This window comes from Palaemon carinicauda, chromosome 1, assembly GCF_036898095.1.
Source record: "Palaemon carinicauda isolate YSFRI2023 chromosome 1, ASM3689809v2, whole genome shotgun sequence".
Lineage (NCBI taxonomy): Eukaryota > Metazoa > Arthropoda > Malacostraca > Decapoda > Palaemonidae > Palaemon > Palaemon carinicauda.
In genome coordinates this window covers 226,074,696-226,099,548 of record NC_090725.1, presented here as the reverse complement: position 1 = coordinate 226,099,548, position 24,853 = coordinate 226,074,696, and the positions used below count along the sequence as shown (strand labels likewise).

Sequence of the window (24,853 nt, the reverse complement as noted above, 5' to 3'; positions counted from 1 at the left end):
CTCCCTCCCTGGACCTCTTTGCAACCATGCTGAATGCCAAGCTACCAGTGTTTTGCTCCCCAGTCCCGGATCTAACAGCAGTCATGGAAGACGCCCCCTGGTGGCCGGAAAAGGAGTGGTTCCCCGACCTACGAGACCTAGCAGTGGCCCAGCCATGGCCCCTTCCCATCAGAGGAGATCTTCTCAGGCAGTTTCACTTTCTGAAGTTTCACGAGGGGTTCAGAAACCTATCCCTTCAGGCGTGGAGGTTATCAAACGCCTCCTGACGAGGGAAGGATTCTCCCTAAGGGCGGCCTCCCAGATGACGGGCTGCCTCCGCTCCTACTCGAAGGCCATATACCAAGCTAAATGGCTAGAATTCTACAAGTGGTGCTGGAAGAACGATCGTAAGCCCATAGTAGCCTGCATCCCGACAATAGAAGGTTACTTGATTCACCTACGCCTAGATAGGAACATGTCGGTGCCATCCATCAAAGGGGTCAGAGCTGCCTTGGGACAGATTGCGTGGGTGAAAGGAATAGACCTTGGTGGTTCCAGGCAACTGACCATGCTTATCAAGAGTTTTGAGCAGTCCTGCCCTCCTCACTCCTTGAAGGCTCCGGAGTGGGCTGTCTTCTTGGTCTTGGACTCCCTCAAAAAACCACTGTTCGAGTCCTTGCGGCTCGCCCTGGACAGAGAATTGACCCTGAAGGTTGTGTTTCTCCCCGCCCTGGCCTCTTCCAAACGGGTGGGCGAATTACATGGGCTTGGAGCCAACATTAGTCACTCCATCGGCAGGAAGGAGGCAATCTTAACCTTTGTGCCCTCCATCGTAGCCAAGACCTAGAACCCAGCTATATCAGATCCGAGGTTCTCGGAGGTGGTGATCCCAGCCATCCCTAAGTCAGATGACTCAGAGGACCTTCTGCTGAGCCCGGTTAGGGCTCTCCGAAAGTACCTGGCATCGACGTCCCGCTTGAGGCACGCCATGAAACAACTGTTTGTCTCCACGGGCAAAGTGAGGAAGGCATTTTCGAAGAACACGATTTCCTACTGGCTCAGGGAGGTAATTTGAAAGGTGTATGTAGCGAAGGGCAAGCCGGCACCCTCGTCTGTTAGGCCCCATGATATCAGGTCCATCAGTACTTCGATGGCCTTTTCAAAGAATATGTCAGTGGCACAGGTTCTTGAAGCAGGTGTGTTGAAGAGACAGAGCACCTTCACTTCCCATTACTTGAAAGACTGCCCCTTGGTGTCTCGCGATGAGTACAAACTCGGCCCCATCGTGGTGGCACAATAGGGGATTTAATGCCACAACTTGCACACAGTGTTAATGTCCGGGGTGGGAGACGTGGTGAATTCCATACCCCCCTCTTCTGCTACATGGCACGTATGACAGTTCTACGTCGATGGATGTTCCCCAACTTGGGTGAGTGTTATTGCAGGTTTCTTGAAGTTTTTTTCCCCAACAGGCCTTCCATATCACCTTGTCTTCCGCCCCTTCCTCGTTTCAGTTCCCACCTCCTAAGCCTAAGTCTCCTGAGAGAGTAGTCCGGGGTTACAATGCATCAGAACAAATATCAAATTCTTACTTACCCCGCTAGTTCTCAGAAGTACCTGGTATTGAGACAACGGTGTCACCTGGATCGAGTACAAATGGCGACCTTTGCCCTGTCCTTACCAGGCCTGACACGGCCTTCTTCTTGGTGCATTGTGGGTCAAAGACAGTGGAAGGTCGCTTTGCGCAGGGAACATACCCCGGGGCATGTTACCAGCCTGAGGCTTTAATGCCTCTTGCCTGGAATGGAGTCCTGGTTGGGGGAAAAATTTTCTGGTCGCAATTAAAACTAAAGAGTAACTCCTGAGAGAGTAGTCCATGGTAAGTATGATAGGAAAAATACGAATGACTAAGAATTTGATATTTTTGAGAACTAGCAACCGCATAAAAGGGGAATCGCACAATTCGAATATCATATTTCGGGAGTATACTGTCCCTACCTAGATGAAGTCGGTACTAGTTTATGTTCACTCACTATGGTTGCCCAGGCTGTCTGTCAACTCTTTGGCATTGAGGGGCCAATGGTTCACGAGATGTCAGGATGCTCTTCCCTCTCTCTGTTGAGCTTGGATTTTTATTCCAGGGCAAAGTACTTCAGTCAGTTGAAAAGGATTTCTACCTACCTTAGGGCGAGTCTCTACATGAAGAATGAAGGTTTGTGCAGGAACAAATGACAAATTTAGAAGTATTTGTATTTTTCCTAACTATATAAACGAGTTCTTTACACATACTTCTCCTGCCATCCCCCTCCCCCTAGAAGCCCTGCCTGCAATTAGAAGTGACCTCTGTTGCTGGATGAGTGTGTGAGCTGGCGGACTGGTCTAACCCTGCTAACTAGCAGTAGGTCATTGACACCTTGTTAAAGTTTTTATGCATAAATTAGCTTGCAGCTGAATTATCTCTCCTACATAAAGAACTCAGGTTTGTATAGTTACGAAAAATGTAGATTACTTACAAATCTGACATGTTTATGCCAAAATTAACCGTTTATGCCCATATAGGCTACCTTGTGTCCTTTGTAGGAGGCATAACTATTTGCAGTCATCCCCTCGTAGCATGGTCGTCCCATCATTGGCTGAAATTTGGGAAAAGGAAGAAGCCTAAAAGTACTTTGCTGGTATCTTCCAAAGTTCAAAGGAGATTTCACTGAAATAGATGTTAAAAGACAGATTTCACTGAAATGGATGCTGAAAGACTTTTTTTTTTTTTTTTTTTCTCCCTCGTTTTCCACTGATCCTCTGTTGCCCATACAGGTACTCCTTGTGTAGTCTGTGGGGAGTACACGGGAGAGTTTGGAAGACTAACTCCTGCTTCATGGGTTGCTCAGTTTGTGCAAAAATGTCCACATCCCCCAGTGAGGGATTACCCCCTTGCAGCCTCAAGATTCACCTGTATCCTGGGTAAGCAATGATGGCTATAACCTTAAGAGGTTTTGACTCGGTATTGGGCTAACTGGTTTACCATGTGTTAATGTTATGAAAGATCACTTGGTTGCCACCAAGTTGACCCGAGTGCCTGTGAACTCCTCCAGTGTAGTGTAATGACAGTGTTGTGCTACTGACGGTGAGTGTTCCCTATGCTCCTATGGTAACAATGACTCAGAGAGCAGCGGTTCCTGCTGGAGAATCTCTCATAGGTTCTCTCCTTGTGTGAGTGCTGCTGTTGTGCGAGTCACTCAGACCTAGATACCTCTACCTTGCAGTCAGTGAGGATAGTTGGTTATGGGAAGGGGAAATGAATTTTCTTAGTTGGTTATGGGAGGGGGAAATGAGTTTTCTCCTTTTCTTCCTCTTCTTCCTCTTCCAATTCTGACACTTCTTTGTACATGGAAAAGTAAAAAAAGATTTAAGAAGTAAGGCTGATTGCAAGAAATCCCATCAGTTTTCAGGCTATCACTCTTCTCTTCTGAAGAGATGGGTTTCACCCAGTGACTGGTACCTTTGTGGTTAGTTGACTAGAGCATGAGCTCTGTAAGACGGCAGCTGCAGTTCCACTTGTAGTAGGTGAGTGGTCCAGCCAGGTCCCAAACACTTACACTGTTGGCCAGTTGCTGGTGGAACATGAACGTCCACTTTCCCCCATCCAAATAGATATTAATGACAATTTAGTCCCTATATCTAGTAGAGTTTATGACTTATACTTGTCACTGGACTGTAATTTGTCCCTGAGTGTGCAAATAGATAATTAGATAAGAATCACTAGATATCATCTCAGGAACATTGCTTTTGTAAAGAAATAGCCAGATGAATGGTCTGTCAAGAAACTTGTGATTAACTAAGATTTTATCTGAGTTGATTATTGCAACTCTTATGTATTACAACTTAACACAAAGTACAACTTGGAGATGCGCAACATAATAAACAGAAAAGCAAGATTGATAGATGGTGTTGCCCCTTGATTACCCAGAGTACAACTTGAAGAAATTGAACAACATAATAAACAAGGAAGCAAGATTGATAAAGGATGTTGCACCCCGAGAAAAATTTACTGATTGTACTGTACTGTGCTTACTAAATACAGAGTGATTTTTTAAATATGTGCAATAGCTCAACAAGTTGTCAGAACCAGATGTCCAAAATACTCATGTGATTTCCTATGCATGCAGCCAAAAAATGGTTGAGACTCAAAACTAGTTACAGATGTTTTCAAGTTACTGGAGCTTAGATGCACCTCGACTATGGTTATTAAGCTTTTCTTGTATGAAAAAATTCCACTTCACATCAGAAAGACTGGTGATGTGAAGGCTTTCAAGCAGAAGTCGAAGGCTTATTTGATTAAGAAATACTCCAATAACATTGCTTTGACAGTTAACAGAGACTATGCTACTTGATTCTCTAAGTACAGTTCTAAAGGATGCATATGACAAACAAATTTTGTGGATCCTGTAGTGTGGTGTGGCTTTATCTATGCATATGGGGAAGCATAAGAACATTCCTCAGGCTAAAATTATAGTAAAGGGAAGGCTATTAACCTAAGGTTAAAGACTTATTTATTGCCGTCTTAAAACTTTTTATAATGAGTAGATGTTGTTTTATCTTTAATTATCAAGATTGTTAGGATCTTAAAATTGTTACCGGCTCTTTTAAACTAAATATTTCCAACGACCACCAGTGAAATATGAGAAAGGAATATAATAAGAAAAAAAAAAGAAAAAAAAAACATGTCTATTCACAAACTTATAAAAAAAATCAATGTTACTACTTTGGTTACTTCAACTGACAAATCAAATTAATCAAAATATTAATAGAAATGGGGAACAGTCAGTAAGGTAGAAATACTTAAGGAATGTCAAATAGTTTTCTACAGCTGATGAGATGATACTGGTACGGAGGCATCAGGCTTTAGAATGTTGCCGAAGGGTGGCTGAACTTCAGGTAAAACTGGGACGATGACTTCTAATTCGAAGACGTCACAGAAGGAGTAGCATCAAGGTGGGGCATCAGAAGTCTTCTCCAAAAATTTTATGATAGAGTACAACTACGGCCAGGGTGCAGGCAATGTTGGCTACTTCTCGTCACAAGCAGGGAGGGCTGACTTCTACAATTCGTCTCTTCTTCTCAGCCATAACAGGATTTAGGAGATAGGCGTTTGTCGTCTGAAGGGAAGGTTGGAAACTGGTTCTGTCTAACTTCTGGTCTTCTTTGCTCCTTATCTCGTCAGGACGTGGTTTTTATCTGGTTTAGACATAGTTCATCTCTTGTTCTGTATTCTGTCCTATCTCCTCTGAACAGTCTCTTCTTGAAGTTTATATACCCATGTATGCGCAGAGCTAATTAGGATGGACAGTTGTCATTTCCATATAAGGGATGTTTTTTTTTTTTTTTTTTTTTTTTTTTTTGACAGTTCTGCATCTTGATTGGTTTCCTCAAAAACCCCCACATTGATCATGCCATAGAAGCTTCTAGAACAAATTTCTGATGCAATATGGACCTGGTGTTAAGCCATGACAAAAGTGCGGCACGTGTCGACCCATGATGACATTTTTCATGAATAGGGATTTCCCTCGAGGCTTGGTTTCTCAAAAGATATGCTGACCACTGATTAAAGCAATGATATCTTGGTCCAAACAAGACAGTTACTTTATTGCTGGAGGCACTCTTCATCGAGGCTCGGGTTGTTTCCAAAATGGTGATGACAGCTTTGACCAAACTCTACGGTAGTCTAATCTCATCTTGCTGCTTGCACTTTGGGAATAAATATGTTTCTCTGTTTTAATAACATATTCCTTTAATAATATTGCATCTACCTATGACAAAGATATAACACCAATTCTTCTTACAATAAGAAGTTTCATTTTCTGAATGTTAAGAAAACGGCTTCACAGACTATAAATATGATATTTTATGTTAAGTATTTTTTTTAAACAATGCATTGTACCAAAATATCCTTTGTTATGAATGATCCCGTTAAAGGGGTCACTACAGGTAGGAGCCAGTTCCCAGCACGTGATATCTCATAAGGTTGTGCAGCACTGAAAATTAGGTGTGTGCCAGACACATTTGTTATACCACCTGGTAATGGTAAGAAGATTTGAGAATCAGGAACCCAAGGAGCCTTAATTATCCTAATTAATTATTTCTTTGAGGTAAACAGCTCACCTTCAGGAACTAAAGTCCTAATGTTGAAATGTTCTGATATTTTTTTTTCTTTTTTATCATTCAAGAACTTGAATCAGATGAATCCTGTGGGCATGTGAAGTTTAGCACAACAATTCCGATAGTGGGCACCATTGTGCCTGTGAATAGTAAACGACCAGTTTTGGCATAAGAAGTACTAGCATATGCATTAACATCATTAGGTAAAAATTACAATGAGCTAGTGGCCCCTATAAGCAAATGATGATCAGGTCATCTGAATGCAACCCATCATTGGTAGGGCTCATATGATATGCCATACCAATTGTATGAGAAATAAATGGTTATCCACTAGGACCTACTTCATTGAGCAGGGGGATTTTAGGATCTAGGCTACCAAATTGGTCTTCTATCTCATGATTCAAATGGAACAAAGGATCTACTAGTCATTGCTGATTGGAATACAGATAAACAAGTATTACACAGTAGAAGATTTCAAAGTAGTGAAAAAGTACACTCTAAGGCTGTAAGTTAGGATGTCGACTGTGTCATGCGCTGAGCATCATCAGAACCCTTACTGACTTGTGCACTAGAACTGCTATCCAAAACTTAAGGAGTTTATCTGGGGTTCAAGACTAGGCCGGTTAGGTTAGAATTTCGGATACAGCTGAAAACCCACCAGACTAAATTTTAAGCTTATACATGGCTGTTATCCTGAAAACCAGTGATTTGAAACTCCTAACCAGAATAAAAAAATATCAAAGGATAGGTTGATTTACTTTGTTTGAATACATGCAAAATAGAAAACCTGGAATCTTTGTGAATTCGGACTGCAGGATTTATATTGATGAGAAAGACTGAATATATCAGGTGGGACTCTCCACAATGTGGGTTACCATTAATTACCAGAAGTTACCTTGGTAGGTAAGAAAATGGGAAATATTAGTTTTTGTGTAACATCGATGTAAGTCGAGCTTTGAGAACAAGCAATATGAACATCAGAGAAGGTTTGTAGAAATAAGCCATGGAACATATGTTTAAAGGCTTCCATTTGTCTGAAAAACTGCAAGCTGGTGACCCTAATAACATTTTAAATCAGGAATATACACATACATGATTCCTAATAGGATTGAGATGAAACAAATAGGAATGATGCAAATGGTTATTTGTTAAGGTATAATTCAAAGTATGAAATTTTCATGGCAAATAGATTATTTTTGTTTGTTATTAAAGATCACATATTTTCTTGTCAAAACTTATTTGTAAAAGATAAAGCCTCTTATCTCCTTTTTTTTTTTATTTAATTGCAGACTGTTTTTGTTAATTAGTGATAATATTTACAATTTATATTTCAGGCCTGTATTGTTTGATTTTGTGAGTGACCCTGTAGAAAACTTCAAACATGCAAAAAATCCTATTGTTAACTACCAAGATCCAAACTTGAATGTATCAATTCCTGTTTTTTCCATTCATGGCAATCATGATGATCCATCTGGTAAGTATAAAGTACCTTGAGAAAATGCATCTTACCAAACAGTTTTAAGATAATCCCTTGCCATATCATGGTTCCCCTATTATTCCCTCAGTACATCACAGTTGTTCCCATACTAACAAGCCTTACGTTAATTATGTGGATTATCTTTCAGGGAAGCTGGTAGGTAGCCATTAGACTAAAAGTGAGAGGTGGCAACCCTGCCTGACCATTTGAGTGGGTAGGCTAGGGGTGGCTGGGGAGGTACCCAGCCACCTCTATGCATACTCACAGCCGTGAGGTACGTCACTTTTTTCATTTGGCTTGTAGAGAGCGGACGTTTCCTCTCTCTCCTCCAAAGGCTAGCCATTGACTTTGTAATTTTTCCTTTCTCTTTTCAGATGTGCTTGTGCTTCTTCTGATTGCCCTCATGCGAACATGTTCTGAGTGCGAGGGTGCTACGTGCTGTACCTTCTTGTCATTGGTGTATACCGACCCGCACTCCCTGTGTCTTTTGTGTAGAGGGCATCGTTGTGAGCAGGGTTTGCCCTGTGAAGAGTGTAGGGAGTGTCCTGTCTCCCAATGAAAGAGGTTTGGATGGGGCAGAAAGAAGAAGGCTAAGCTCGATATTTCTCTCAATGGGGTGAGGAAAGCGTGTTCTTCTTCTCGCACCCCTAAACCTCTTTCTAAAGCTCCTTCTCGTTCGGGCTCTTCCGAGGGACGATCGAGCAGGAGTGCAGGCTGCGGAACTCCACCTGGGGTACTGGGAGAGTAGTTGCTTCCCATAGAGGAGCAGCTTCACCTTTAGCCGCTGGAGAGCCGTTTTCCCTTGCAGATGTGTTGCTGGCGTGACCGTCCCTACGGGTCTCTGCAGCCCCTTTGAAGGAAGAGCTTTTCAGACTCCTTCAGCGTGGTGCCAGAAAGGATCCCTCTCCAGAGCCCTCAATATTATTATTACTATTATTACTAGCCAAGCTACAACCCTAGATGGAAAAGCAAGATGTTAAGCCCAAGGGCTCCAACAGGGAAAAATAGCTCAGTGAGGAAAGGAAATAAGGAAATAAATAAATGATGAGAATAAATTAACAATATATCATTCTAAAAACAGTAACAGCGTCAAAACAGATATGTCCTATATAAACTATTAACAATGTCAAAAACAGATATGTCATATATAAACAATAAAAAGACTCATGTCAGCCTGGTCAACATAAAAAAATTGCTCCTACTTTGAACTTTTGAAGTTCTACTGATTCAACTACCCGATTAGGGTAGGTTTGTGAGGTACATCTGTCACCCTCTCCTGGAACTTCCACATGTGGATGAGGAGATCGCTCACGTTCGCCCTTCCAATGGCCTCCTGATGATGACGGTCTTGATTGCCATCCTGGGGCATCGTCGTCTGTTAACCTTCAGCCATCTGTTTCTCCCTACAGGAATACTTCGGCTGTAGGAGATGATTTTCAAGAGACCAGCGCTCCTTCCACGAGCGGCGCGCAAGGAAGAGATTCTCCATCTTCTTTTCCTTCGGGACACCGTTCTCCTGATCGTCGTTCGCGACAATCTGAAGATCATACAGATTGTAGGTCATCACGATCTCAACGCTCTTTGTCCAGAAGGTATTCTTACTCTATAGCATCAAGCTCATGAGACCATTGGTCTCAATGCTTTCCTTGGAGGCGTTCCTCTTCACAAGGTAAAGTCTTGCTATCGCGTACTTCACAATCACTAGTAACTTAGCTTAGACCTATGTCTGGACGTTCGCATTCCAGATCACGTTGATCTAGGTCACGAGGACGACAATCACTTTCACGCGGACAAAGATCCCATTCACGAGGACAACAATTCCGTTTACGAGGACGACGTTCACGCTCACGAGGGCACCGTTCGTGAGGACGACGTTCATGATCACGAGGCCAACGCTCACGTTCGCGAGTTAGGCAGTCAGGACATTCATGCTGTTCATGGTCAGGGGCTAGACGCTCCCGATCACAAATAGTATGTTCATGATCGCGAAACTTCGTTCACGATCAAGGTCTAGACATTCCTCGGGAAGAGGTAAGCGCACGCGTAGTCCTTCAGCACGTTGCTCCTCAACTCGTCCTTCTCCTAAACGACCCTGGACCGAACATGATCTGAGACAGAACATTCTGCAGACAGGCATCCAGCTAAGCTACTTCCAGTGCCCTTTGCTGCATGGGGTGCTTTAGCACAGCGTTCGCTCATGCGTCACTCGCCAACACATTCCTACGTGACACATTCACCAACCCTTAGAGGTGCCCCTACTCTGAGGCCTTCATTGCTGACTTCATCTGGAGTAGGCAGTCCTCTAAAGTAACAGGAATGCTTAAGGCTTCCTCTGACCAGTATAGTTCCTAGTGCTCGTGTTACGAGCACGTCTACTCGTGAATCGCGCTCATTATTGCGTGAAACTCGTGATTTTACGAGGGAATCTTGTGATTTCACGCATAAATCGGCAATATCCACAAGTTATTCATGTGTATTGTTTTCAGAACCATGGAAAAGTTAGGTACCAATACCTCCATCTTCTACCACCTCGAGTGGCAGGCCTTTACCCTTCCTAGAAGGGTTTAAGTACCCTCATAATAGGTATGCCAACGTAGCTATTAGTTCGGACCGTTCCTTTCGCTTGACAAAGGAGCACCTCATGTTGCCACAGAGACTCTCCTACTTCTGCGCAGAGTCCCTCTAGGACTCCTCCTAGAAGACGTTCTCCTCCCCCTAGATTCTCTAGGGAAACCCATTTAAAGGGTGCTGAGCTCCCTGCATGGGTTACCACTTTTTTAACTGGCCTGCTTAAGTCCTTGGGTGTGGCTCCTCCACTGCTACAGCCTCCAACTGTTCCAGTCAAGGCTACTCCTCGGATTCCCTTGGAATCTGACTCGAGTTCGTCTCAGAAGTTCTGTCCGTAGAAGGAGACATTTGTCGGACAGGACACGACGATCTTCTCCATCCCGATCTAGTGCCGGGGTGCCTATAGCTTCTGATCTTTATCTGGATAACCTTTCCTTTACTCTAGTGAAGGCGAAGGAAACCATGACTAACTGACAGAAGAGGAGGATGAGAGGTGGAACTCCACCTCACGCCAATCTCATCCATCCAAGGATGAGTAGGGATATTGGCTCGCTCAGGGAGATCTTTGTCCACCCATTCAACCCTCAAGAAATTGAGGTAGTGCCTTCAGACCAGCGTCAAATTTCCTCAATTCCACCAGAGGAAGAGCCTACGGCTCCTGCAACTAAGGCTTTGGCTACTGGTGTCCCTAATCCTTCGCAAGTGCCTCCTTTCAACATCTTTGAAGAACATTTCCCCACTCTACGGGAATCCAAGGACACTAAAATCAAACCCAAGAACGCCAAAGGCAAGGGAAGCACGTTTGGCAGAAGCAGATAGGAGGCCCCCTGTGGCAGGTCCTTCAATTGATCCAGTTGACGACCCTGACTTACCCCAAGTTCTGGATGTGAGCCTGGAGGTAGATGAGCCATTGGATGTGGGTGACAAAAATCTTCCGAGGGCAGCTAGTGCGAACTTTCACTCGGAACAAGAGAGACAAGAGTCGGAACATACCTTTTAGTAGGTCCTCTCTTGCATGAGGGCTGAAAGTAGGCTGTCAACTCCTGATACCACCACCCAGGAAGGGAAAGATATGGATTTCGATGAGATCTTTGAGACCCAGAAGCCTCCCAAGACCAGTGCAGCCTTGCCCTGGTCTAAAGGCCTGACAGCTGCCAAAAGGAAGGCTATTGCCCAGATAACTGGAACTCCCAGTTCCTTGAGGGCAGGCTCCTCCTTAAGATCTTTACCGGTTCCTTTTGTTCTACAAAGGAAGTCGAGTTGACTCCCCATTAACATGAGAGTTTTGTTCCTGGAGAGGTCGTGTTAACGGAATATAATTTCTCCACGAGAATTAATGGTAATAAGGGATCTTACATTCCTGGACTTTGGGAAACTTAAACATATTACAGTAATGCCTAACAACACGAAATTAATTGGTTCCGTAATGGCTTTCGTAAAGTGATTTTTTCATCTTGTGAATCGCCTGTTACATGTAAACAGCCTAATCCCTTCCAGACCCTACAAAAACACCACATTAAATTATTATAAAAATGATACACACCACTAAACAGTGCTAAATGTATGACAAGTACTTTATTTTGATCATTTGATAATAAATTAACCATTGGTAACCTGTAAAATAAGTGTTTAATTAGAGCAAAAAGTAAAGTTATAGTAACAAAAATGTGGAACCTTACCTTTGGAAAGATACTTTGTATAAAGCTTCTTAAAATTTGAAATCACTTGCTGGTCCATGAGCTGGAGGTGAGGAGGGGTGTTCGGTAGAAGATAGAGAACCTTGATGAAGGGATATTCTGCTACAATATCTTCCTCGAGGGCAGGAGGGTGAGGAGGGGCATTGTCCAGCACCAGCAGGCATTTCATAGGGAGCCTTCCCACCGTTCTGTCTGATGGGAAGGGTGCTCAACAGGACCAGACTATCGGTCAACTTGTCGATGACTCTGATAGCTCCGCTATGGCATCACGCGGAATGGTTCCCGGACCTTCTGCAGCTCCTGACGGAGCTCCCCAGAGAGCTTCCCCCACGGCACGAGCTACTCAGACAGCCACATTGCAACATCTTCCACAAAGCCGTAGCCTCGCTTCGGCTTTACGCCTGGAGACTGTCCAGCGTCTCCTCACGGAGAGAGGCTTTTCGCAACAGGTTGGAGAGAGAATGTCTCGGCACCTGCGAAAGTCCTCTGAGGGAGTCTACCAGGCGAAGTGGAGAGTCTTCTGTGGTTGGTGTCGTGGGAGGGGTATCTCTCCACTCGATGCCACTATTCCAGCGATAGCGGAGTTTCTCGTTTATTTGCGGGAGGAAATGCGCCTTTCGGTCTCAGCGGTAAAAGGCTATCGCTCAGCCTTGAGCTTGGCTTTTAGGCTGAAAGGAGTGGACATTTCTTCCTCGCTGGAACTCTCTCTACTCATACGTAGCTATGAGCTTACCTGCCCTCAGTCGGAAGTGAGACCTCCTCCATGGAACGTGGTTCGGGTTCTCAGGGCTCTTAAGAGACCTCCCTTCGAACCATTACGCCAGGCCTTTGCTCGCTACCTGTCTTGGAAGACGGCCTTCCTGCTCGCTTTGGCCACTGCTAAGCGAGTTAGTGAACTTCATGGTCTCTCCTACGACGTCGCCCATTCAAGGGGATGGGGGGAGGTAACGTTCAGGTTCGTCCTTGAGTTTGTGGCCAAGACTCAGAACCCTGGAGTGGTGGACCCACGGTTCGACTCTTTCAGGATCACGAGTCTCCGTTCTGTAACAAGCGACCCAGACCAGCTGCTATTATGTCCAGTGAGGAGTCTGAGGTGTTACTTGAAGAGAACAGCTGCAGTTTGTCCTCAGGTGCAAGCATTGTTTGTTAGCACAGGTAGGACGAAGAGGAGGATCACCAAGAACACCATCTCGGCTTGGATTCGAAGGGTTATCCATCACGCCTTGAATCCAGACCCTCCTCCGTCACGTCGCCCTAGGGCACACGACGTCAGGGGCATCGCTACGTCCCTGGCCTTCAAGAGAAACTTCTCTGTGACGCAGGTGCTTCAAGCTGGGGTCTGGAAGCGTCAGACGACCTTCACAGCCCACTACCTGCAGGACTTGACCCACAGGAGCCTCGATACTTTTTCTATCGGCCCTGTGGTGGCTGCACAACAGCTGGTCTAGCCTCAGGCTCCTTTATGGACAAGTAGCAGTAGGTGGAGGGCGTTGTTACCCGGTTTTAGTCTGCGTGAATGGAAGCGTATGTCTGGCCCTTACTTCTTTCTTTATCCTCCCCTCTCTTGGGGAAGCAGCATCCTGGTCTTCGCATAGCTGACCTCAACCTCTGCAGGTAAACCATGCTTCCTTGTGCTCCTAGTATTAAGCTTAATACTGTCGCATCCCCCATACCCTGACGAGGTGGCATTGGGAACGTCCTATCCTGGATGCCTATCTAAAGGTCTCAAGGTCAACTTCATAGGACGAGTCACGCTCTTTCCTCCACACACAACTTATGTAGGCCACACGTTCCTTGCGGAGCAAGGAACTTGTGAGGTGCAGGGACTCCTTTTCTCGAGTGCTACTCACTTGGAGTCGGAGTCCCCGGGTAAAGCCAAAGTCAGTAAGGCTGGGGACTTTCCACCCTTCCTAAGGGGTAAGTCACCCAATGTAAATAGCGTGGTTTGTATTTCGGTTACGGAACAAATGACAAATTCGGAGATAATTTGTAGTTTTCCTAACCATACAAACCTTAGCTATTTACACATATTTGCCCGCCAGCCCTGTCCCCCAAGTCAAGTCCTACCTTTAAGTGAAGTGAAGCAAATCACTGGTGTGTGGGGGGGGGAGGGGTAGCAAGCTACCCCTTCCCCTACCCCTGCTAACTAGCGCGGGGGTAGTTAACCCTCGTTAAAATCTATTGGCTCGTCAATTTCAGCTACGCCGAAAGTAAACCCGATGTAAATAGCTAAGGTTTGTATGGTTAGGAAAAATACAAATTATCTCCGAATTTGTCATGTTTGTGTTGACTTTTGCCAACCTTGCTTACCTGCCCTGGACTTGAAGGCCGGCCCCTTCGGTACCTTCATGTCGGCTGTGGACACCGATCGTCACACCCTTGGTCCTGCCTACAGAGGTCAATGGTTTGATAGTGAAAATAAGTGTAGTGAGTGTCGGGAGTGGTCTTCCTCCCAGTGGGAAAGTGGGATAGTTCTCCTTCGAAGGTTTCTTCAAAAGGGAAAACCCCAAGGCTTCTTCTTCCGCTTCCCTACCTTTCTCTGAAGCTCCTGCTCGTTCGGTCTCTTCTGAGACGCTGGCACATAGCAGGGTAGGCCCTTTAATTGAAATAATACCCTGGTCCTCGAGAGCTGGTGTTGCTTCCCCTAGCAAAATGGCCCCACCTCTCCCCCTTGGTGAAGCCTTGTCTCTTTCTCCCTTTATACAGGTGTTGTTGTCCTTGGGGCTTCCAGGTCCACCCTCCAGGGACTCCTTGCTGCAGTTCATTATCCATGGTACTAGTGTGTAGCTTTCGTCGACTTCGAAGGTAGATCCTCTGTCGTGTGTCAACGTTGTGGTGTCTGAGGTGTCTTCTGCAGTTGCTGCCGACATCCCTTCCCCTTCAGACTCTTCAGCTGTTGCTGCTGACTGCACTTCCCCTGTTCCTGATCATCCTTCGAGGGGGAAGCTAAGTTTTTTGTGTGTTTCTCCTGTGAGTGTTTCTCCTCGGAGGAGGAGTTCACTTACAGAGACTCCTCTGCTGAGGACTACTGCTTCTAAATGTTAGCTTGCTGTTCCACCAGCCACAGAGGGAGTCATCGATCTCGCAAAGCTCGTCTTCTGCTTCGCCTTGGAGGTTGCCCTTCACCTTCGGTGAAAAGGCGACTTCGATTCTTCAGCTGCGTCTTCGCAGCCTTCCCCCACAGAGGAGCCTCCTTTTCCGTCATCTTTGGCCCTCAACCTTCGCCCGTTCCTGGACCTTCTGATGACGCTGCCGCTAGTCCTCTGACTTCGGCATTGGATTCTAATGTGGATCGCTCATGATCCTCTTCGGGGGATGTTCACCCTTCCAAAGGGCACTTCCCTGTTCCTGCATCGCGCTGCCCTTCTGACCTGCCTTCTCCGTTCCTGTCTCATGATGCTTCCAAACGTCACACGCCCTTGAGAACGCGCCTTTCTTCGCAGCGTTCCAAACCTTCGGCCGTGTGCCAGCGCTCTCCAACACGCCAGTGCTCATCAGTGCACCATCTCTCACCAACATCTCAACAGTGCTCTCTAGCACGCCAGAGCGTTAACGCTCTCCAGAATATCAGGACTCTCCTGCGCTTCAGTGCTCTCCTATGCTTCAAGGGCTCTCCAATACTCCAGCAATCTCCTGATCGCCAGCGCTCTCCAGCGCGTTCTCACCGTTCTAAGCACCAGCATTTGCCGGCTCGCAAGCGCTTGCCAGCTCACAAGCGCTCCAGCTCATCCACGCTCGCCAACGCACCTGCGTTCACCAGCTCTCCTGCGCGTCTTTGCTCTCCTGCGCATCAGTGCTGTCCAGCTCACAAACGCTCTCCTGCACATCAGCACTCTCCAGCTTGCAAGTGCTCTCCTTCGCACCAGTGCTCTCCTTTGCGCCAGCGCTCACCTGCGCACCTAGGCTTCCCTGCACACCAGTGTTCTCCAGCTCGCCAGCACTCTCCTGTGTGCCCACACTCACCTGCGCACTAGCATTCGCCTGCACACTTGCACAAGAGTCAAAAAGAACAAAAGGGCAAACATTTTGATAGGTCACCATCACCCCATTCCCCGCCCCGCAAATGCATTACAGCACACCTGTCTGGTAAAGGAGGAAGAGGCTCCACAGCAGGGTTCAAGATTCTGAAGATTTCGTCTTCAAAGGTGAACCCAATACATCAACCATAGGTCGAGACTCCTCACAAGGATCCTTTGATCCCTGTATCTTCAGGAGCTCTTTCTGACAGTGCCACTGTCAGCAGATAGCTTTGGTTCAGTGCCATGGTAAGAGCAGTTGTGCAAGCCTTCGGGCCTGTTTTATTATCTTGCTCTTCGAAGACCTCGCAACATCCGACGGTACCTGCAGATCTGCAAAGAACCTTGGCTGCTTCTCCCTTGAAGAGAAAAAGAGGAGTCTCAGACGCAGTAACATCCCCTAGGGTGAAACTGACTCCTGTTAGGCCTTCAAAGCCTGTCCCTCCTGACTCGCCCTCCGGATGCTCTCCTGCCTCACCTCTGTCAGGGAAGTCTCACGAAGTTCGAATTTCCTCTTTTCCACATTCGGAGGAAAATTCTCCTTGCACAGAGAGCTCTCCACCACCGGCAGAAGTCAGAGAGGACAACTTCATCCGGCCTTCGATGCTGGAGTCCTATCTCCTTCCCCGGAAGGAATCAAAGGACTCCAAGATACCACCAAAGTCCTCTTCAAGGACCTCCAGGCCTGCAGGAACTACCAGTCACTCTAGGAATGTTCCCCACCTACCCAGAGAGGAGCTCTCTGGGGTGGAAGAAGGAGACTTCGCTGCCAGTCCCGCTTCAGAGGGGGAGCAGAAGGAATCAGAACATGCCTTCTGGCAAGTCCTGACTTTCATCAGGGTACTCAATGGGTTTACTGACCTGAAGATTACCCCCCCTCCCCCGAGACGGTCTTTGGCACTCAGAAGTCCTCTAAGACCAGTGCAGCCTTGCCCTGTCTCAAGGGCTAAGAGTGCCCTGGCAAAGAAAGCCCAACAGCTCTCTGAGCTCTCCTCCTCTCAACGCTCTGGCTCTACTGCCATGCTCCTCCCACCTCCTTGCATCCAGCAGAGGAGGTATTTTGATGTTTTGGACGAACCTCGCCCAGCTCTTTCACTCCACCAATCTCTGGAAGAACTTTCTTGAGAGGCTCTCCAGCCGTCAGGTCGCTTTCTCGGCAGCCGAGATCCTCAACCAGGAAAAGGTCACAAAGTATGGCCTTGCAGGCTACTTTGTGGCTTGATCTTTGGTTGGGGCCCCTGGGAATCCTAGTGCAAACCGAGGATTTTTCCAAGGAATGCATCAGGAAAGCTATGGAAACTTTTCTTCTCTCATACACTCACACCATCGAGTTTCTCGCCCATCAAGTCTCGAACTTATGGGCGAACACCATCCTGAAACGTTAGGATGCTGTATCTGAGAGATTCCATTGCCAGGTCCCGAATGCCGACATCGCTAGGCTCATGAACTCTTCTCTAGACGGATCCTTTCTTTTCGAGCCAAAGGATGTGGAACAAGCTGCTGAGAGATGGAGGAAGTCTCACCAGGATTCCCTCCTTCATAGTGCTTTGACATCCAAGCCCTATAAACCACCAGCTTCTCAGCAGTCCCGTCCAGCTAAGACCTTGATGAACAAGACAGCAGCGAACACAGTGGTGTCTTAGAAGCCCTTTCCGACCAAAGACAGGAAAGGCACCAAGTCCTCCAGGGGAGGAAAAATTCCTAGAGGGAGCGGCTGAGGCCGCAAATGCTGTGATAGGCATTCCCTCCGCTTGTCCACCAGTGGGGAGATGCCTACAAAGTTGCTGAGACAGGTGGAAGCAACTCGAGGCCAAACCCTGGACAATCTCCTTGATTCGTTCAGGGTATTGCGTCCCGTTCACAACATCTCTCCCTCCCCTGATCAGAAATCCAGTTTCAGTAGACTCCTTAGCAATGGGATCAGCAAAGGGGCTAGATTCCGGGCAGAAGTCTGTTGAAGAAGGGCGCTCTCCAGGATGTCTTTGACAAGTCCCCAGGCTTCTTCAACTCTTTCTTGTGAAGAAGGCCTCTGGAGGCTGGAGACCAGTCATCGACCTCTCAGCTCTGAACAAGTTTGTCAAGGAAACTCTTCAGCATGGAGACAGCAGACACAGGTAGACAAGCGGTAAGATCATAGAACCTCATGTGCACATTGGACCTAAAGTACATGTACTTCCAGATCCCAATCCATCCGTCTTCAAGGAAATACTTAAGATTCAGCCTAGACAACAGGAAATACCAGTTCAAGGTGCTGTGCTTCAGTCTTTCCACAGCACCTCAAGTCTTCACTAGAGTGTTTGCCCTAGTGTCATCTTGGGCACACAGGATTGGCATCCGTCTCCTCCATTATTTGGACGACTGGCTCATCCTAACGGACTCGGTGTCAACCCTTCTTTAACAACGAGATAACCTTAGATTTTGCCAAGATCTGGGGGTCATGGTAAACCTCAAGAAGTCCTCCCTGCTTCCTACGTAGAGACTCGTATACATAGGCATGATATTAGGTCTCCAATCTCCACAAACCCTTCCCATCAGACGACAGAATAATGAGGCTGAGAAAGGTCGCAAGACCCTTTCTCAGATGAAAACTTCCAGCCCATACGTGACTACGTATTCTCTGACACCTTTCATCTCTGGCCCGTCTAGTTCCTAATGGTCACCTCAGGATTCATTCTCTCCAGTGGTGACTCAAATCCCGGTGGAATCAGAATTTTGGTCCCCATGGGATCAGCGGAACAGACGGACCTCGAATGGTGGGTGTCAGACGAGAATCTACAAAAGGTAGTGAATCTTCTCATCCTCCCCCCAGATTTGATACTGTTCTATGACGCTTCAAAAAAAGGGCATGGGGCCCACGTGCTGCACCACACGACCTCAGGCCTCTGGTCAGAGTCAGAAGGGTGCCTCCACATAAATCTCCTAGAGATGAAGGCTGTCTTTCTGACCCTTCAACAGTTCTACCATTTCCTGGTGGACCACTCAGTGGTGGTGATGAGTGACAACACTACAATAGTGGCTTACATCAACAAACAAGGAGGTACCTTTTCGCATCTCCTATCCCATCTAACAGTAGAAACACTGAGATGGGTCGAGATTCATTCGATACCACTATCAGCACGCTTCATTCCAGGCAAAAGAAATGTGCTCACCAACAATCTGAGCAGAGCTTCTCAGATAGTGAGTACCGAGTGGTCTTTGGATCATCTAGTAGCCAACAAAGTCCTGACTTTGTGGGGTTCTCCGACTGTGGATCTCTTCGCAACGGCCCTGAACTTCCGGCTCCCGTTGTACTGCTCTTCAGTCCGAGACCCTTAAGTGTCTCTGGCAAGATGCATTCCTACAATGGTGGGTTAACATCGACGTTTATGCCTTTTCCCCTGTTCTGTCTCAGGGTACTCAACAAGGCCAGAATTTCAGTCAATCTCTCAATGACTTATAGCTTCGCTATGACTTCATGCGGAATGGTGTCTGGACCTTCTGCAACTCCTGACGGAGTCTCCAAGAAAACTCCCTCCATGACACGATCTACTCAACCACATGCCAACATTTACGACAAAAATGTAGCTTCGCTGCAACTTCACACCTGAAGACTATCCAGCATTTCCGCACTCGGAGAGGATTTTCGCAACAAGTTGCGAGCAGTATGTCTGGATATCTACGGAAATCATCAGCAGCAGTCTACCAAGCAAAGTGGAAAGTCTTCTGTGGTTGGCGTCGTGGAAGGGGTATCTCTCCTCTCGATGCCACTATTCCAGTAATAGCGAAGTTCCTCGTGTATATATCCAGCATCTCCGCACTCGGAGAGGATTTTCGCAACAAGTTGCGAGCAGTATGTCTGGATATCTGCGGAAATCATCAGCAGCAGTCTACCAAGCAAAATGGAAAGTCTTCTATGGTTGGCGTCGTGGAAGGGGTATCTCTCCTCTCGATGCCACTATTCCAGTGATAGCGAAGTTCCTTGTGTATTTGCGTGAAGAAATGCGCCTTTCAGTCTCGGCAATTCAAGGGTATCGCTCAGACTTGAGCCTTGCCCTTAGACTTAATGGAATGGACATTTCCTTATTGCTAGAACTTTCCTTACTCATACTGAGTTACAAACTTACTTGTACTCAGTCTGAAGTGAGACCTCCCCCATGGAATGTGGTTTGAGTTCTCAGGCCTCTAAAGAGACCTCCCTATGAAGTATTTCCCTAGGCAACAGATTGCCACCTAACTTGGAAGACGGTGTTCCTACCAGCTTTGGCTTCGGCCAAGCGAGTCGGTGAACTTCAAGGTCTCTCATACGACATCCCCCATACATGGGGATGGGGAGAGGTAACGTTTAGCTTCGTCCCTGAGTTTGTTGCCAAGACTCAGAATCCGGGAGTGGCGGATCCCCGGTTCAACTTCTTCGGATTTCGAGTCATTGCTTTGTAACTGATGACCCTGATCACCTCTTACTCTGCCCAGTGAGGAGTTTGAGGCTATATCTCAAGAGAACAGCTACAACCTGTACCCATGTGCCTGCACTTTTCGTCAGCACAGGGAGGAAGTAGAGAAGGGTCACTAAAAACACCATCCCTGCTTGGATTTTCAAGGTCATAGACTATGCCCTGAATTAGGACCCTCCTCCTTCACTTCGCCTCAGAGCTGTCCCTGGCATTCAAGAAAAACTTTACAGTGACACAGGTTCTACAGGCTGTGGTGTGGAAACGTCAAAATACTTTCACTGCCCATTACCTGCAAGACGTGATCCACGAGAGGCTTGATATGTTCTCAACGGCCCTGTGGTGGCTGCACAACAGCTGGTATAATACCTCAAGCTCCTTATTGAACAACTTGCAGAAGGTTGAGGGCACTGTTACCCAGTTTCAGTATGCCTGAATGAAAGGGTTTGACTGGCTCTTATTCTTTTCTTCATCCTCTCTTCTCATGGGAAAAGCCGCATCATGGGTTCTCTGCACAAGCTGATCTCAAACTACTGCAGGTAAACCATGCTTCCTTGTGTACCTAGTATTAAGCTAATACTGTTGCTTCCCCATACCCTGGTGAGGTGAAATTGGGAAAGTCTTGGTTACAATAGTTTTTCCTACAAAGACTCAGAATAACTTTTACCTGGACAGTCACACTTCTAAATATCTCAATATACAGCTTGCATAGGCCACGGATCTTGCATAGCATGGCTTAGTGAAGTGTAGGGACTCCTTATTTTTGGTACAAACATATTCAAAATAAGAAGCCCCCGGGTAAAGCCAAAACGCTAGATTGGCAGGGACGTCCACCCTCCTAGTGGGTGAGTCACCCCTAATAAATTGCGAAGGTTTGTATTCCAGTTACGGAAAAAATGACAAATTCGAAGATAATTTGTATTTTTCCTAATAATACAAACCTTTAGCTATTTATACAAACTTACCCGCCAGCCCTATCTCCTTTGAGGTCATACCTCCAAGCAAAGGGCGTTAAATCGCAGGTGCGTTAGTCGGAATGGTAGCAAGCTACCCCACTACCCCCGTTAACTAGCAGAATGGGTAGTTAACCCGTGCTAAACATTTAATAGGTCGTCCTATATCCCCTAATAGATAGCTAAAGGTTTGTATTCTTAGGAAAAATACAATTTATCTACAAATTTGTCATTTTATTGATAGTATTGCTTCAGTAATCATAGATTTTCTATTTTATATTCCAAGGCATAGTCTACTAATAAACTTTATAAAAGTCTATTGAATATTTGTTTTAATTAGTGCAATTCAGGGAACTTGTCCGTAACTACAACTAGTTTAGGTAATATTTTTAAAGATTCCATTTTCTTTTCTTTTATGAACATTTTTTTCTTCACCTATTAATAGTTACAGGTCCGTGCATAATACTGAACTTGAGCATTTAGGATTGGATATATGTTTCTGGTATTATTGCCAAAGTATCTTGAAAAGTCTCTTGTAATCTGAAGAATTTTTTGGTCAAACTTTTTCTTTTAGCACTAGCATCGTATGAACACATTAGTAAACTAGAGGGGCACTCATTAGAACACAGACATCTGCCACGGCAACCTATTTCTCGACCTTGACCTTGACCTTTGACTTTAACATGTATTTATTGGCATGGATTGCCATACACTCAAATATGATTCAATTTTGAATTCTCTATGACAACAATGTCCAAAGTTATGGCTGATTACGTGAATTGGACATTTTGCTGACCATGACCTTGACTTCCCAAGTTTAGTAATTTCCAGCTTTTTACATAGCAGTAAATCCCTGCAAGTTTCATTACTCTATGAATAAAATTGTGGAGAGGAAGCTGTTCACAAAAAACAAACACACACGCAAATAGGGGCAAAAACAGAACCTACTTCCAACTTTGTTGGTGCTGGTAACTAGAAACTCTTTCTTATAAGGTAGGTTTTGGAGGACATAAGATGATCTTATCACTTTGGCCTCCTTTCAAAGCTAAGAATGAGTATGAGCCACAAGGTTTAACACAATATTTTCAAATTCCCTCATTGGTAAAGAAAGTTACAATTTCATCAGAGAATAGGTTTATTTTGTACAGTGAGGGCTACAGTATTAACCCGAGAAATGCGGCAATGTCATTTCACACCACTCCCATGGTGTGGTCATCTTGATAAAAAAGCTATGCTTCAGAATATAATGCATAACATTACCATCTTTGTACTAACTTTGTGCATATATCCAAATATTTTATCCCTCATCCCCTCATTCAAAGTTAACTTTACAGCGTAACAGGGAATAAAGGGTGCTGGGGCTCCATGGATAGTGAGTTGGTTAGGAGGTGTGGAGCACTAGCCTGCTTGTGCCTGCAGGGGATAGTGTATTTTGCCTTACTGCATCCCTTGTGTTTTGATGTTTCGAGGCTATTTTTAAAAAGTATCCTTCACAACCTATGATATTGTTTATTGGGTTTTGTAATGCTAATAAAAATTCCTTTATATTTTACAATATTATAGTATAGAATCGTATCTATTTTTGAAAAGACCAATGATGTTTATAGTTGCTTTAGAACATTTACAGTTTACTAACTTCTTATTTGCTCTGTTGATCTTTATCGTTTCATAAAGTAACTATTATTGCAGTTCCTATTATTATAAATGTAGTTAAAATTATATAACATTTCGGGAGAAAATAATATAATTTTTTTACTTCTAAGTTCAATAAACAAATCTTAGCATATTTGAAGGGAGAAAGTGATTAAAGTAATATAATATCCCAGTCATTTGTAAACATATATTATAGTTATAACAAAGAAACTACTTGGATATTTAAAATACAAAGAAAGCAATGATTATGTTTATGTTCAAAACATACTTCCTATTGTATGAGTTATTTACATGGATAAACATAGTAGCTAATATAAATAACTGCATAAACTTATGACCTAGGAGTTATTTAGACTACAGGTAATTATGAAAGGATTTTATGTGCTATTTTTTTAAGCATCTGTTTTATACGAATAACACAATGTCGGTTAAAACCACATATTTCAAGGTTATACAAGATACTGTATTAAAAATTCTCATCATGGAAGTAAATAATCTCTCTCTCTCTCTCTCTCTCTCTCTCTCTCTCTCTCTCTCTCTCTCTCTCTCTCTCTCTCTCTCTCTCTCTCATGGAGCTAATAATATCAGAAAGAGCAAGCCGAGGTAGATTAATAGTGCCAAAAAATATACCAGGAAAACTAAGGAAGGCGCACAGGACATTAATCCACTACGCACCAGCATCGATAATGCAGCGACTATTTAATGTGCTGCCAGCTCATCTAAGAAACATGTCAGGAGTGAGCATAGATGTGTTTAAGAATAAGCTCGATAAATACCTAAGATGCATCCCAGACCATCCAAGACTGGAAGATGCAAAATACACCGGAAGATGCAAAAGCAACTCTCTGGTGAATATCGTGTGCCTAGGGGAACCCAAACATAAAATAAGGCAATAAGGTAAGGTAAGGCTCATATATGACGACAAAAGATAATAAACAAACAAGAACACAGAAAAAAACTAAGTTGATTTAATTGTTGTCAATTAGGGTTTTAGACACAGCTAGTAAAAGATAAAGATTTATTATCGTGGCAAGTGATACTGCTAGTAAAACGAAAAGCTCATCAAATGCTCAAAAAAAAAAAAAAAAAAAAAAAAAACCTTTTGTGAGTGTTGTCATAATTTACACTAGGCAATCGCAGCTGACGTGTGTACTGGAAATTGCCACGGCTGTTATTTTCCTCACTAAGATTATATCACGTTATGATATGTAAATGGAAGACCCAGTCCTACATTGCTGAGGAGTATGAAGTAAGAGATGATTAATGGCAAAGTATTGAATTAAAAGCTCAAGATAGAGATGACTGGCGAAAACTAACCAAAGCCCTTTGCATCAATAGGCGTAAGAGGAAATGATGATGATGATTATGTAAACGTGTGAATGTATCCTATTGTATGTTCTTTTTGTATTATGTATGTTTCTAATATTTATATAAACAAGTTTTGACTGAAAGTACATTTGGCCATATGACTGCAAAATAATGAAATTTGGTGTAAGGGGAAACTTTTGTTATACATAATTCTATAGGTAAAATAGGATTTTGAACATTAATACTTATACCCAACAGATAATTTTATAATAAAAAAATAAAAAAGTCGAGATATGCAATTAGGGAATTTTTGAGCAGTGATAGAAAATTGTGCTCTAAATAGGCTTGTAGCAATTCTTCATACAGCCGCTCAAAAAGCTTGTAGCAGTTCTCGGGTTAAGTATTGTTTGGCCACACTTCAGACATAAGGGGTAACATTCCTAATTTGTTATGTGGGTAAGGTCTTCAGATTGTCCTTTGTTCAAAGATGCTATATTTTTCCTGATTAAAAGATTGGTCATAGAGGCTCACAAGGATTAACATCCAAGTCAGATGGAAGTTAGAGTGGATATTAGAAGTGCAGTTACATCTCTGAATTTTTATAGGAACCTTTCATTGGGAA

The 24,853-nt window shown here is 44.7% G+C and overlaps 1 protein-coding gene across 4 annotated transcripts in view; it reads left to right on the top strand.

Annotated features, from left to right (window-relative positions):
• mre11 (double strand break repair nuclease mre11) overlaps positions 1 to 24,853 on the top strand; it is a 432,238-nt gene that overhangs the window by 109,124 nt on the left and 298,261 nt on the right. For all 4 annotated transcript variants that reach the window (XM_068387688.1, XM_068387701.1, XM_068387695.1 and 1 more), the window contains exon 4: positions 7,467 to 7,606. In XM_068387688.1, the coding sequence (XP_068243789.1) occupies positions 7,467 to 7,606 (140 nt within the window). The remainder of the gene's footprint in view (positions 1 to 7,466; positions 7,607 to 24,853) is intronic.